At 43.0% G+C, this 15716-nt stretch overlaps 4 protein-coding genes across 4 annotated transcripts in view; 1 reads left to right on the top strand and 3 right to left on the bottom strand.

The window, feature by feature from the left end:
• Nucleotides 1-15716, bottom strand: part of LOC126567977 (recQ-mediated genome instability protein 1-like) — a 269968-nt gene that overhangs the window by 9082 nt on the left and 245170 nt on the right. The window lies entirely within an intron of this gene.
• Nucleotides 1-15716, bottom strand: part of LOC126567974 (transcription initiation factor TFIID subunit 5) — a 136679-nt gene that overhangs the window by 23364 nt on the left and 97599 nt on the right. The gene's annotated exons all lie outside the window — the stretch shown is intronic.
• Nucleotides 153-2428, top strand: LOC126567964 (ATP-dependent DNA helicase Q1-like). Its single transcript, XM_050224347.1, has 3 exons — nt 153-801; nt 865-1564; nt 1756-2428. Exons 1-3 carry the CDS (start codon nt 153-155, stop codon nt 2426-2428), a joined length of 2022 nt encoding a protein of 673 aa, XP_050080304.1.
• LOC126568365 (uncharacterized) lies at nt 2513-3557 on the bottom strand. Its single transcript, XM_050224829.1, has 2 exons — nt 2765-3557; nt 2513-2697 (listed from the first exon to the last, which is right to left on the bottom strand). The coding sequence occupies exons 1-2, from the start codon at nt 3555-3557 to the stop codon at nt 2513-2515; spliced, it is 978 nt and encodes a 325-aa protein (XP_050080786.1).

Here is a 15716-nt window from a genome sequence, read left to right as displayed (position 1 = left end):
ACGCATGGGTGGCATTGGCCTAAGATGTATAGCAAGCAAACTAGGCGGAATATATTTATTCAGTAGATTATTTAAAACAAAATGTTATTAAAGTAAAACGAAAGTGAATGTAACTAGCACCAGCAACGGTGTCATTGAAAATACAAACAAACATGGATGAACAGTTAAGTATGCTCAGCGATGACGAGCTCGGTGTGCACGAGCAACAAATAACAGACAAGCTAAAAGTGATTGAAGACAAGCTCGCCCGTTTAAAATCCCAAAAAGCACACCTACTCGAACTGCAAGAACAGATACACAATGTCCGGAAGCAGCGCAAACTTATCCAAAAGACGGGTACCGATTGGGACAAGGAAAATTTTGCCTGGTCCTCCAAAGCACGAGAATTGCTCAGCAGCATATTTTCCGTCAAACAGTTCCGACCGAAGCAGTTGGAAACGATAAACGCACTGATGACGGGTAATGATGTGCTGTTCCTTGCGCCAACCGGTTCCGGCAAGAGTTTGTGCTTTCAGCTACCGGCTTTGCTAAGCAAGGGTGTGACGGTGGTCATTTCGCCACTTATTTCCCTTATGGAAGATCAAGTGTGGTCGTTAGAACGGTTAAAAATTAAAGCCAAGTTATTGTGCAGCACCACCAACAAGGATGCGATCAGCCAGATACACCGGGAGTTGAGTGACAAGAAAGTGCCAACACTGAAATTGCTATACGTTACACCGGAACGATTGTCCAAGAGCAAGCGCTTCATGACCGCACTGCAAAAGTGTTACAACAACGGGTACTTGGATCGGTTTGCAATCGGTAGGTGAGCCTAAAATGGTCCTCCATAACACCTTAATAACGTTTTTTTTCTTATATTTTCAGACGAAGTACACTGTTGTTCCCAGTGGGGCCACGACTTCCGGCCCGATTACAAATTTCTCAACGTACTGAAGGAAATGTTCCCGAAAGCACCACTGCTCGGTGTAACGGCAACGGCCACCACGAAAGTCATCAGCGACGTACAGACGATGCTAAATATTCCCGATTCGTTACTGTTTGTGGCCTCCTTTAACCGACCGAACCTTTACTATCACGTGCTAGCGAAACCAACCGGCAAACAGGAGCAGTACGATCTGATAACGAATTTACTACTGACCCGGTTTCGCAATCAGTCCGGAATCATTTACACCTACTCGATGAAGGATGCCGTCGACATCAGTACCGCGTTAATATCGCGCGGATTAAAGGCGGGCCCGTACCATGCGAATCTGGATCCGGCCGACCGGACCAAAATACATCGCCTTTGGCACAGCGAGGAGTTGCAGGTTGTCGTTGCAACGGTTGCGTTCGGTATGGGCATTAACAAGGGCAATGTGCGGTTCGTCATACATCACACGCTGAGCAAAAGTATGGAAAACTTTTACCAGGAAAGTGGCCGTGCCGGGCGGGATGGTGCACGCGCGGAGTGTATACTGTTGTACCACTTTTCCGACTTGTTTCGCATCTCGACGATGACGTTTTCCGAGTACACCGGGCTGAAGAATGCGTACGCAATGGTGGAATATTGTATCACAACGAGCGAGTAAGTAGCTACTACGGTTCGATTTTTAAATCGCTGATAGACTAATCATGGAAACTTCCATAACAATGTATGACTTTACACGGGTAGGTCATCATAGAAGTAAGGGCGTGCGTAAATTTCAAATGAGTGAAACTGGTTATCGCTTTTACACTTACGGTGGAATAAACTTCACTCTCCGTTTTTCATTTTAGATGCCGAAGGAAAATAATTTCCCAATACTTTTCGGAAGTTTGGGGCGAGGACAACTGTAGCGCCATGTGCGATCGGTGCGTAAATTCGGACCTGGTACGACCGCAGAAGGAAATCGCCCCGTACGTCGAACAGCTTAGCCGGATAATAGAGAAATGTGATCTGGAGCAGACGAACGTAACCGGGCTTAAGCTTGTCGATGCGTGGATGCACAAAGGACCGATGAATCTGCGGCTAACCGATCCAGCCCCACTGATCGATCGTACGATCGCGGAACAGATCGTAGCGTACCTGATTGTGAAAGGCTATCTGAAGGAATCGTTCGTTTACACGCCGTACGCAACGCTTAGCTACATCAAGCGCGGAACGGTGCGCGTTACGAACGATACGCTAAAATTCCGGTGTGGCAAGTTGTTTCCCCTCGTTCCTGACGCCGAACGCACCACGACAAATGGACAAACAACACCAACGGCTAGTAAAGGGAAAAAGCGGGTGTCGTCTGTTGTAAAGACGAATGGAACCAGTCCCATGGTGGGTGGTAGTAAGGGCAAACGTACTAGAAGAAGGATTGACAGCGATAGTGACGATCATTCTTCGCTAGAAAGTGAAAAGTCCGATGAAGAAGTGATTGTTGCTCCGAACGAGGTAGAAGTTATAGAGCTTGATGGGGACTAAAGTTGTCGTTTTTATTTAAACAAAAATAAACTTATAACTAATTTAAGTTAATTGTGCAAAAATAATTGACCAGTGGAGCGGCATTTACATCGCCAGGTATGGAGGTTTAAAATTAAGCGCGTTTCTATAGCGACCCGAACTTCGCATTGCCATCTGGCGATGTCGACGCATCGCTTCTGTGATTTCTTGCGGTGTGATGGGTTTTACACCGTCCAGCCCACGGCCCTGATACACTTCCGGACAGGTGTGGAGCATGTTGTACGATTTGCCTACAAAAAGAATCGATTTCTTGTTATATTCCTCTTTCGATTCATTAGTTACCGGCTTCATACTCACCAGAAGGCGTCACTCTGCTGTACGGATCAACGTTTCTGTTGGAAGAATTCAATCGCGAAAGTATACAAAAGTCCACCAGCACCGCAATCGTTTCGTGTGCCAAATAAGCCAACGTCAGCAAACAGCTCGGGGTAATGTTCACATCCTCCGGAATGTTCAGCCACAGCCGCATCTTGCTCTTCATCACTTCCGTATTTCGGTGCATAAAAGAAGCCCGGCGGGCCGCTACATAATCGTCGTACTGTTTCCCGATCAGGATCTGCGAAATACGATCGGCCCGGAACAGGCGGCGTACCTTTTCCTCGTCATACTTTTCCGGCACCTCCCGGTCAGAATCATCGTCCGACGTTTCGGAACACGCACTAAGATTCAGATGCGGATAGCGTCCTCCGCACAGATCCTTCAGTCGCTTTTTCATCAGTGCCATATCGCGGAAGTATTTTTGTAACCGTGCCACGCGGATCTGATTTTTGCGCATTATGTACTCGAAATCACGGCGCGAAAGGGTTGGTGAGTTTGGTCGCGACATGGCATGATCGATTGCTTCCTGCATGATGCCGCGTAGCTGCTGTAGCACAATCTTTTCCACCAGCAGGACCGATTCGCGGAGTGGTTTTTCACAGTCACCGTATCCGCGCATTATTTGCGATATTTCGTTGAAGAAGATGGATTTTTGATCGGAACCGTCCGCGGATCCGCTGCCACCGGTGGGCGGTGTGCCCGGGTTGGGATGAATGGCCACATTTATATTGGGGCGGGATTTTTTCGATGAAATATCGCGTAAATTGGACATCGCTCTATGGTGCGGTTTGTTGTTGTTTATACCGGAATATTGAGTGAGATTTGACGTTTCTCCGTGTACGCATCGAGGGATGTATTTACATGTTCGACCATGTAAAGCATAATTTGGGGGAAATATTTTATTTCTAGGTGTTTTGATCTCACTTAAATTGATAAACGTTCAATTATCTTTTGTAAATTTATAAGAAATGTTAATAAAATCTCAAAAAATAAATTAAAGATCTACAAATCACATTTTACCCACTATGCGTGGTGCGTGAATATAGCACCAAAATTTTATCCCACGAGAATTTTGAACAGAACGTTTACAATGAGTGTACAAACAAAGTTTGTACGTTTTGTTAGCAAAAAATTAACAAATTATACTTTTTTTTTCTGTAACTTATTTGCACTTGCCACGAAATTTCATTTTGAATAAAATGATAAGGAAATAAATTGTTTCCGAATATGTGTGCTGTACAGATCTTAACATTGCAATACGAGCTATTGCTGTTTGAAATTGAAATGGAAAATGTAATTATTTTTCATTTTTTCCTTTACAATATGGATTGATGGATCATTGCACCTGATTCATGTTAATACATTTTTACAAATATTTTTACTCAACGTGATGCATGCAGATGTATAAAAAAGTTTTCGGATCGAACCGAGTATCCGGCAACTAATGGGGAATAGTTTGACTAATCCCATTTTTACCATAATTAATAGTTAAATAATTTGTATAATCGAAGCGGCGAATGATTGTGAAATAGATTTATGAAAAGAATTCATTCTTTTTTTTATTAAAATCTTAAAAAGATCTTGGTCTGCTATAACTGGGTTCTTTAAAATAGTTTACTCGCAGCTGGATAATCCGTCTAGCGTACAGGAAGCCAGGACATAAAAATTAAATAGTATTTGGAGTCCTTAATACATGATTTTTCTGCCTTGGGCTTATGTCATTTTACGTCTATTATATATGTTAATGCTGAAAATATAACCATTTAAAATGTGTGCATACATATGCTAATGTATTATCAAAAGAATGCACAAAAAAATAATTAGATTAGAGAAAAAATACCCATTGCCCGTAAATGAGTCACCTGAACGAAAAACATAATTAAAATATCACACATTTCACGCACTAAAATGAAGAAGACATGAAGAGAAATTATTGAAAAATATCTACCGCATACACTACTACAAAGTGCTCTGATTGCTGAAAAATATTTGACTTAAAATCCACAATTTATAGTACTCAATGTTACGATTCATTCACGTACTTTGCACAAGATTGCGATTTTCTCACCCAATTGAATTAATTTTTAATTAACCCATTTTAAAATGGTCTTCCTGAAAGTCCATCATCACCGGCCATCATGGGCGCGTAATGGCCGGCGCAGTGTAATTTGTATTTGATTTGCTCAATTATGTGCCTTGCGTGCCATGGGCACACATATCCTTTTTTTCGGGGATATGAAATTGACTGTTGACTGATGGTATGAAAGTAAAAATACAATTGCAGGAAGGATGCTTCGAATTGTGCGTAAAAAAAAAAACTCGTTACAGTATAAAATTATTTGCAAGGAAATTTCGCCAAACTTCTTCTAACCTTCACAAATCGTTCTGCATGGTGAATGGATATTGTTTTAACGGAACATTGAATTCATTTACTAGCTCTTTAACACCTCGCTGGGGACCTGTAGCCGATGATAAGTGCAGTACGGAAAGCAACCAGTAATCATCGTTATTGCAACAATTATGAGCTCCGGTGGGTTTGTTTTTCGGGGTTGTGAGTATTCAAATTTATGCCACTACATTTGTGCATCCGGCATGCTGCGGAACATTTTTCGGCTACGGCATCGGAAATGGCATCCACTACCGCACTCTGGGGGCGAAACCATTTCCATCATAATTGACTTACTATCCAGATGGTTACACAGTCACAGGGAGAAGACAGGTGCAAAAGTAATTATACCAATTTTAAAACGAAACGTTGGGGAAATTTGGTTTTCTCTCTTTCTCTTTCGTTCGCAACTTCAACAGCAGTCCACAGATCGATGCCTATTTTTTCCATTTATTTGTAGCAATAGGTACAGTACAAGGCATGTGAAAGGTTTAACCTGGTTTATGTTTAATGGCGAACGAAATATAACCACTATTTTGGGTATAAATCAATTCCAATGGGAAACGAGAACATCCTTTCAATTGAATTTCTCGTGCAAGTTTCTAATTAATGGCTAACGAAATTACCCTTTCGCTCGCTTGGGGTGAACTTTAATGGTGAGCTTTTTTTCCCCCTTCTTTTCCTACTTGCCAAATCTCAATCCTCAGCATCATCATCGAACGTGTTCAGTGTTCGCTAATGTGTGTAATGATGCATTTTATTCATGCATTTAAGCGGTGAGTGACAGGCGTACTAGGAAAAGAAAAAAATGTCGTTGTAACAGTGCATGATTAAATTAAAGTTTGAACATGTGAGTCTAATTGTTGCTGACGGAGCGTGTGACAGAGTGGATCCACTGTGTGACTGGCGACAGTTTGTTAGTACACGTGTAGGCGAAAAAACTTAAGCGTAGCTTTGTAAGATTAATCCTTCTTAACGTACGGTAGCAGATCTTACGATAATCTTAACACTGTTAAATTGAGCAACGGAACTTTTGTGCTTATGATTGAATTGATTAAGCATGAAACTTTTAAGAAAACAACATTTAATGGAAACTACACGATGTTCAACGCAAACGGAACACCTACCACCTGTTCGACTGCAATATTACTCTGTCCCGTTTCTGTGTTCTTCTTCGTGAATTTTTCTTCCTTTCCTCATTGTCCTTTTACTACCCGTTGTCTCCTCTTCCCACTAGTTATACATTTATAAATATAAAAAAAAAAAAAACAATCAAACTGTGGCTAAATATTACAAAAACAGCGGAGACATCTATGAGCTACTATCAGAACTAATCAGCAATAGTATTCTCGTTTATTGTTTTAATTATTTCTATTTTCTATACTGCAACTGCATTTGAATGTCTTTAATTTTTTTTCAATGTATAAGGCCGAACCTTTAAAGGATTTTTTTTATAAAGAATGCTCCAGAATTTTGTATTTTCAGTATTACATTTCAAACAAATTGATTTACTATTACTGATTGACTTTGGCTTGCATTTCGTACAGCGGATGTTGAATCTATGGCGCTCGCTTGGAGTTTCGTTCGAGGTATTTGTCCAAGAGGCTTCCCGCAAGGCCTTTACGCCTACAAAGACACCTCTTCGACGAAATGTCCTTTTTCCTACCTTTTCTCCTAGGAGTCTAATTGTCCACAAGGCTCAAAAGGTTCTCAATACAGTGGAACGAATGTAAGTCTTTGGGAGGATCTCTATCAGATTTGGATCAAGTTTTACTTTTGACTTCCCAATGGATTTGGTCGGAAGAATTGAGAGAAATCATCGCCGGCTATCTAGTGCCCGCGGCAGAAATAGTTATAATCATTTTAAGCGGCGAAAATGAGTTTGGGGGGTCTTCCGTCCGCCAGTATTTACAACAACCAATTCGTTGTGGGCTTCAGCTCGGAACCCCTCTTGAGGCCTGTCCCCTGTGGCCCTAACACGGCCTTTTATAGGAAGATCCGCCTCTGGTCCGCGCTATTCCTTCGCCTGATCCTTCCATCAACGGCGGTTGTTTGCATCCTGTTTGCACAACGGCCTTAGCCCACAAATGAAAGGAATCTCCAGCCGTCAAGTCTGCAGTCTCTCTCAGTCTAAACTAGGCTCTTTTAGTTTTGTTAAATAATAAATAAATATTGACAGTTTAGTCGTCCCTTAAACGCAGCAAAAAAAACCCTAAATCTCTACTGTTGAAAATGATGTTTGCGTGTAAAATAGAAACCCATGGAATTAATATACATTTCTCACCTATCAAAGCCATCACACAGTTGGATTAGCCAATCGAATCGTACTAATCCATCGTATTGTCCATTATTAGGAGTCAGCATACAATAAAAACGCTATATTTTATGACACATTCAATCGTTTAACATTCGAATGCTAATCAAACGAACAACATACTATGAAACCAGCTAGAACTAGCCTCTGGATTTGCCAGGATTAGGCGCAACATGATGGCTTTTTAATTCTAAACTCAAATCAATTCAATTGTCTGTTGATGTGAGTTCTTATGTTTCAGGTTAATTGAATTCCCACTCTCAACAACAACTTTCCACTCTTCTTTTATGTGTGATTTTTTTCCCGATTATTCGATGACAAATCTAAAAATCAAACCAATATGCAAACCAAAGTCGCATTTGTTCGTGTCGGTGATTTCTATGTTCGTGTTTTAATTGAGCCCGCTTGAGCCACTGTTCGATGTGATGTGGTTGTCTCAAAGTGGTCGTGTTTTCGGGCATTAATTGAATGATCGATAGTTTTTAGTATGCTGGCTCACGCGTGACGTCACATGATAGAGGTAAGAATAGAAGAATGAAGATGATAGCGGTTGTGAAAATGGCGTAGCAGAACTCTCGTCGTTTTTCGTTCGATCAGCGTTCAGCTCATTTCATTTTACATAGTTTTAAAGGCGCTTCAATTACTATAATGCCAGCCACGACATGCACACCAACTCTTCCAATCAAATCTCCCGGGACCCGTCCAAATAATGGACGGTGGAAGAGAGATGAAAATTTTATCACAACTCGGTACATTTTACCTCGGTCGGGCGTACTCTGACACGCTGTCACGGCGAGGAGCAAAAGTTGAGTAACCGAGGCCGAAAATATCCTCCAGTGTGCATCATCCTGGCTGAGTCTGTTCGCCGTCGTGTCCGTTTAGATGTTTCTGGGGATGGAATACCCCCCTCCCCCCTCCCCCTCACTCTTTCCAAAAGGGCGCATTGTGCAATCGGAACCGACGGCACCAAGTACCAAGCAGCTGAAGCATAAGTGAAACTGACGTTTTAAATTCGATAAACCTGTCCGAAGGCATGGTGATGCTCCCAAAAAAAAAAAAAAAGAAGGAAAGAATCGGGAGCACACAACACGTCCCCTGGCTTAAAGGATGCGCCAGGGCTGGCGTGTATGTGTGTGTTTTGCGAGGATGAGGGTTAGTTCTTCGTCATTCTACACGTCCTGTGCGGCAGCTGAAGCAAAGCTAGATGCAAAAACGCGGGAACCGAAAATCCCAAAAACCAAAAGGTAAACTGAAGCGCATTCTGTGCAAGACATGCACGAAAGTCAGATAGCTGGAAAGCCAAGATGGAACAAAATTGAGTCTAGAGACCAGAGACACATGTGATTTGATTGTGGAATGGAATGGATCCCTATTAAAGAATGAGAATAAACTCTACTAAACGGACCATTTTGAGGAAGGCAAAAGACTAGTTTTACGATGCTGAGAAACAGAGGATTTGGGCCCACAGTCTGCTAAACCAAGGGAACTAAAGGGAGATTAAGGAACCAAGGTCCAAGAAGGTAGCCATGGCGTCTCGTTCCTTTTTCCGTGGGGGAGGGTGCCCAAAACCCTGCAGTACTTTGCACTCACACTGGACTGGTCAACGAGAATTGGCAAATTGTTTTCCGACCACTTCGGTCCCGACGGTTTCCCTTCCCATCTAGAGTCTGGTTGACACTTTCGACACACAATTTAGCGTCCGAAAAGTGGGAAGCGTCCGAGTCAATTCGTTAGTCGATTTGCTACTGTTTGTGAAAACTACTTTCCATTGCTTACGGTAAGGTTTTGGGGATATACTTTGTCTCTGCCCTATTGTTTGTTGGTTAGGAGAGGGATCCTTTGGGAGGATGCAGATGATTTGCTCCCACAAATTGGGTGAGCTTCAATTTGCATAAACAGTTCCTTTGTGTCAGTGGAAGAGCTACCGAGGATGGATGACTAACCTATCGTAGGGTTGTTTGAATAGTAACAATGGAGTTTATCCTGGTTAGTAACGATCAACTGTCAAAAGGGAAGATCATTAAAGGTGATCAAATAGAACAAGCAAGTTCGATACTTTTTCTACATGTTAAGAATAGGCAAATGTTCCCATATTCAGTTCCAGAGATTCCAAAAACAATAAGCTATTAAAGCTACTACTAAAGTTCTTAGTAATCCGTGTACTAAGTTGATCCATTAACACAACGCCAGGCGAACTTTAACTTCAATTTTAATCACTGCACAAAGTGTAATGCATGTCCAATGTTTGCCATTCGTCACGGTCACGCCGCACTACCTTTGTCTGGCAGTATTTGCCAACCAAAAATCGGCTGACCGAAAGCACAAAAATGAACTCTAGGACGTCCAGTGCGTAAGGGCCGAGCACGAAGCAGCTGTCAATTTCGATGGCACGTTGGACGTTGACAAATATTTCCATTGGGTAAATATAGACCCTCCGGCGGGCTATACACTCCGCTTCCTCCCCAAGCAAGCCTACGCACTAGAATCGATAACGCGCGAGGGGTGTCGGTGTTTTTTTTTAAACGCTCGCAATCCCATTCCAAAGTTTGATGCTGTTGAATTAAAAATTCCTCCAATCGCGAAAAACCGGCGGCATCAGCGTCAAGTGTGCAGAAACGTGTCAACAAGTGATGACATAAAAATCATCACACGCGTCAGGTTGCGCTTTTAGTGCAGTTCTGCAAGTTCAGCAACAGAAAACCCGCAGCCTAGTGGTTTGCTGTGTGGTGTGTGGCACACGGTGAAGTGTATGTTTACTCTAAAACAAAAGCACACCCGGTGCAAATAAAAACTGTGAGCAATAAAATTATACTTCCAATGGAGGTACAGCAGAGGAGAGGACTGCTGGAGCTGGTCATCGTGTGTGACGACCGTCTATAATTGATCCCAAGAGAGTGCGAAGGGGCTAAGAGACAGATTGAGCATCTGGTACTGCTCAACTGGGCTGTATTTGTCCAAACAGATGCTTGGACACCAACGATGGGTCAACAGGTGTGAGCGTCATTAAGGGAAAATCCTTGCCGGCCACATATTTATGGACGTTTTGCATGATAATTGTCCCAAGTGGAGGATAGCTGTACTGTCCCTGGAAGTGTTAAGAGCTTTAATCGGTGTGAAAAGTTTAATTAGAACGCGGTTTCGTATAGTGAGCATTACATTTAAACATTTAAGTAAATGATTCGTTCCGTGTCGAACAACGAAGCGTTTAAGACGTATTAAGAGACCAGATTGGTCTTCACACGGCAGAACTGGAGTTTAGAAAGCATCCAGTTCATTCTCTCGTGGTGAGGACTGGCTATCCGGCTGCGTACGGTCAAGATGTGTTGTAAGCCATTTTATGATCGGTGTGGTCTAGCAGATCGTTAAGCCAAGAGCTTCAGGCCCAGAAATAAACCGCTGGCGAGGTGATTGATCACTGCATCGGCGTATTAAAAAAATCAGAAGTCCTGGGTGTTCACCGCCATCCAAACAAGAAGCTGCAAGCCAATGCAATGCCAATAACTTCGAATACCCCCTAGAGGAGATCCTAACATACGGAGCGGGTTCATTTTTGCACGAATCAGCTCTTCATGCCACAGATCTTCCCAGTTTGATACGCTCTTACTGTAGTTCGTTGTCCAATCAGGGTTCTCGCATGGGAGGAAAACGATCGAATTCAAAAATGATCGTCATTCTTAAAAGACCTCGTAAGTGATTAAACATTTTCCGAAAAAAAAAAAAAAAAAGGCACCATGGGGTCACTCATCAGGACAATCTTCCGCCGATATGTAGTTTCTTCTTCTTGGCTTAACGATCTATTGGGTCATCGTCATCGAATAGCTTGCTAGACTTGTTGATACCACTTTGTTGGATAGTCATATTCCTCACTACGGAGGAACGATTCGAATGGGATTTGATCGCCGGCCGTGCCGTGTGAAGACTGGTGCAGCAGTCTCGTCTGCCCACCGTGATCCTGGTATTCCATTACAATTCCGTTAGAAGCCGAGTCTCATAATTGTACCATTTTCTTGAGATTTAAGAGACTTAACGAACTAACCTTACAGTGCCTACCAAATTTAATGCCACAACAGCTCACTAAATGATCCCAGCTCAGGCTCGTGCTGGCTTCTTCTTTTAGCCGACAGGACGTTGGGAACCCTACGAAAGATTCCTTCAGGTAGCTTAGTAGATCAGTGCTTAAATGGGTTACAGCATAACGCTTCTCTCAGTTGCGTTTATAGCTTATAGTTGGTACTTTATGTCATGGAAATAGAAGAGAAAAGCTTTGCAAAGCTATCTGTGTTGATTTTTTTTCGTTTATTTATAGAGGCTTTGAGTCTTAGAAACTATATTCGCCTCTCTGAAATCCGTGTTGATGATATGCAATTTAATACAATTTTCTTTAACCAAACCATTTTTACTAAACATTTCTTTTCATAGTACATGCGTTCTTCTGCTTGACTACTGCGACTTTAATTACAAAACCCAAAAATACGTTCAATTACAAAAGAGAATTTCAAAATACACTACCTGTTCGTAATGGCTTGAACTTACCAGCAGAGCTCAACACATCAAAAGAAATATTTATTTTCTCATTTCGAAGCAGAAAACTGTTTCAATGTTACAATCTCAAGTCCAAGGTTCGCGAAAAAAAAGAATCCTCCACTCGTTGCTACCTGTAAGCATGGCGCACAAAAACCAGAACACACTTATTGCAAAAGTTTGACACTTTCTAACACCACGTCAAGCCGTAAGGCACCTCCGGTTTCGAACCACCGGTGTCGTACGTAAGTTGCCCATCCGTTGCAAGTGAAGAGCCAGCACAAAAAAAACTCGAATTTTAATGGGTGGTGCTGCTCACTGATTGTTTCCGAGTGACAAGGCACCTCGGGAAGATGGGACCCCAGGAAGAGGGGGTCATACGTAGCATTCGGATGGTTTTCTGTCGTCGACGTTGGGAGTACTTTTTTTTTTTTTTTGTGACACTCACAAACGATCATAACGCTAATGTGCAGTGCATCTCACCCGGCGCGTTTGTCATCATCCCGTCGTCGTAGAAGTGGCCCACCGAACGTTGACGATGGTTAACAGCGTTTTCACATAAAACTTATACTACCCATGGGATTACATTTATAATGTTTAAAATGTTTCATTTCTTGTCTGCGAAACCGTTCGCGGAACACGTGAGATTTTACACGGAGCAAGAGTGAGAGAGCGCTCCAGATCGAGAGACAGAAAAAGCTCATTTTCCTTGTTCGGTACTTCGGCTCTTACCGCAATAAGGTAAGCCTTTGGGAGATTGTGATTGCACGGGGGAATTAAAATTCCCCCGGCCAGGAAAAAGGAAAAACAATGTCGTTTTGACAACGATGACACGCAGATTTTGGAGCATGTATGTGCAAATTGAATCTTTTCGATAGGAAATCTCATCCAAAGTTGTCAAGAAGATTGGTGAAAACAAAAATGGCCTCCTTAAAACCTAAGTGTCCTAAGTAGTGTTTTTAAACTAATAAAATTGAAAAAAACCTTCGCAACATTTTCCACCAAGTTTGACAAGCGTTTGAGTCGTTGTTGGTGAAGCTAACACCAGGACAAGAATCAATATTAAAACATCAACTTGAAGACTTCCACAGACGACCCTACCCGACCGGGGACAAAATGTCAAAAGCGCGCTGCTTGACGCTCGTCAAGTGCTGCAGTTCATTTATCCTTCCCTCCGGGGGCGCCTGCACAAAAGAGGCACAAATCAATTTTTGCTCATTTACGATCGACAGCTCCCGGCAGCAGCTGTGTTCCCGGGAAACCTCCCCGAAGATACTGTGGCACCCAAAATTGCATCACAATTCTAGCGTGTATGTGGCAGACTTTCCGGCCTGTCGTTGATCTTTCGGTGTGCATAGAATGGTTCACGAGAAGTTGCCCCTCAGGGAGACAGAAAGGCATTATAATCATCACGTTTCATGAGGGATGCGATGGTGGTGAAGTTAACCGGAGAACTCCAGCCATGTTGTGCACGGAAATGCACCGATCCGAGCGATAGTGCAGCAGTAGTGTCCTCCTCTTTTAGTGCTTCTGTTTCTTTTTTCTTTTATTCTGGGGAAGGGTTGGCAAGTAAAAAAAAAAACGGCACGAGGGTGTACGCTTTCATCTCTTCATTATCGTCATTACACCGTCGTTGAGCGCCCCCAAGGAGGTCAGTGAATGAAGTTCTTTCACGAGACCGAGAACGCGGAGAACTTCCTTCCAAAAAGCTTTTTTGAGGAGGAGGGAAAAAAGAGCACGTCTAGCTGCACAGGACGTCCCGCGAACATCGGGACGAAAGTCGACCGTGTGTCTGTATCGCAATTTTGCAACGTTCGCTATATTTCGGGCATTTGGGAACTGTCAAACTTGAGGATGGTGGTGGTGGTAAAGGCCGGAAAGACATCGTGGGACGAGGGAAGGTGAAATTGCTTTAACGTTCACCCGGAACGGTGTAGCCGCCGGGGTGTGCCTTGTGCCAAGTGTCGCGCTGCCGAGATGGCTGTTCTTTTCGTGTCATCCTTTCAGCGTCATACAACCGGCAATTGCTCGCTTTCGTGTGCTTTCATGATGATCCATGCCAGACTCGCTCGTTCCACTGTTTCCTTTCCCTCCCCCCAGAGGTATTGAGCTCTTAATCAGCTCCTTCGTCGCTTTCTCGAATCCTTTCGGAGTCGTTTGGCCGTACGGGAACTAGCTGTCATGTTTCCTTTGTCCCACCCCTTTTGTACCCTCCCGGCAGCAACCGGAAGCGAAGCAAACCGAACGGAGCAAATGAGGGTTTTTGCAGGTGTTCTGGGCTGCTGCTGTTCTTCCCGTGTTGTGCAAGCAGCGTGAAAGGTCTTTTCGCTGCTTTTAGAGCACGGAACCTTGACGAGTATATGTAGTAACGCTCATAAATGGCGATGTGAAAAACGAGTTTTCACTTTTCACCCAGAAAGAACCGGGAAGGTCACACCCAAACTGCATGGAAGCAGACAAGTTGCTTAGCGTTTGTACGTTTGCAGGAATGTATGTTAATATTCGCCGGAAATAGGAAGAGGAAGACGCGAATTAGCTTGTCGTGTGTGCGTGATCGTACTAATTAGCAAGCGGAAGACGTTGTTTCCGCCGTATCAAGCATTGCCAACCTGGGAGACTGTGAGTGATGTTTGGAGCTATGTCTTTCCGTTTCGCGCGACTGAACCAGTGCTACTGTCTTGCCCCATGGCATTAACAATCAGATGTAGAAACTGTGGGTGTGTGGGTACGGAGAAGGGACAAGGGTTTAAATGATAGGATATGAGTATTCACGTAATTCCCCAAACAAGTCTCAAGATATATTAACACTTCATTAATGGTTGCTCGTTGGTACAAGATAACTAATTTCATTGTCATTTGTAGTCTTGCTCGATACCGGCCTGAGTTGAAATAGATGAAACGAAGCTAATTTTATTATTTCAAAGTTAAGCTTTCTTGTGACACTATTTTGGCGCCTAAATGTATGCATTTAGTCGTTAAAATTGTATTTTTCAATCGTGTTGCGTTGTGTTGGCATTTGAATTACAAATGACCCATTACACATTTTAGTTGTAAAGTATGCAGATTATTGACTGATATTATATGTTTACTTATAAGTTCAACGCACCACAGCAGACCCTGTTAAAGCATCTTGAAGCTATGTTAAATTAGAACACAAAGCGCTGACCAAGCGCAGGGTTCTCGACCGAAATGTAAAGGTTGATCGCGGAGAGTAGAGCCGGAAAGTCGATCTGATTGTCCCTCTACAAATTATCTCTGCATGTTAAAGGCAAGCTGTCGCTGCATATCTAGGCCGAGGAGCGACCACTTTAATCTACGGAGGTCCACCAGGATTGTATGACGAAATTAGGGAATTTTGGCTGTAAGGATACTAGATCGAACAGCCGTAGACCAACACACTACGGATGCGTACTCTACGCCAGATCGACTACGGAGCAGTAGATCGTGTTTGACAGATAAAGCCAGAGGTTCTAGCAGGCCAATAAACTGTGACGATGTCCTCCAGCTGGTCATAGAAATTCAATTTATCGCCAAAGAGCACCCCATTACAACGGTTACCTTCGATGTTTGAATTGTTCAGATTGCAAGCATTTCACGACGCATAATTTCAGGCCATTAAAGTGTCGAAAAAATCATATTTACGGTCATGCAATACCCTTCTTCTTCTTGTAGGTTTAATGGCTTCTTGGCTTTTTGTTCTGATGTCTAAT

Source organism: Anopheles maculipalpis, chromosome 2RL (assembly GCF_943734695.1).
Source record: "Anopheles maculipalpis chromosome 2RL, idAnoMacuDA_375_x, whole genome shotgun sequence".
NCBI classification, from domain to species: Eukaryota; Metazoa; Arthropoda; class Insecta; order Diptera; family Culicidae; genus Anopheles; species Anopheles maculipalpis.
This window is presented reverse-complemented; position numbering and strand designations above follow the sequence as displayed.

Bases quoted from the DNA above. Each gene is read 5' to 3' on its own strand.
- LOC126567964 (XM_050224347.1), top strand. From the start codon at position 153: ATGGATGAACAGTTAAGTATGCTCAGCGATGACGAGCTCGGTGTGCAC. The intron at 802-864 runs GTAGGTGAGCCT...TTATATTTTCAG, and splicing joins CTTGGATCGGTTTGCAATCG to ACGAAGTACACTGTTGTTCC. The intron at 1,565-1,755 runs GTAAGTAGCTAC...TTTTCATTTTAG, and splicing joins TATTGTATCACAACGAGCGA to ATGCCGAAGGAAAATAATTT.
- LOC126568365 (XM_050224829.1), bottom strand. From the start codon at position 3,557: ATGTCCAATTTACGCGATATTTCATCGAAAAAATCCCGCCCCAATATA. The intron at 2,698-2,764 runs GTGAGTATGAAG...TTCTTTTTGTAG, and splicing joins CAGCAGAGTGACGCCTTCTG to GCAAATCGTACAACATGCTC.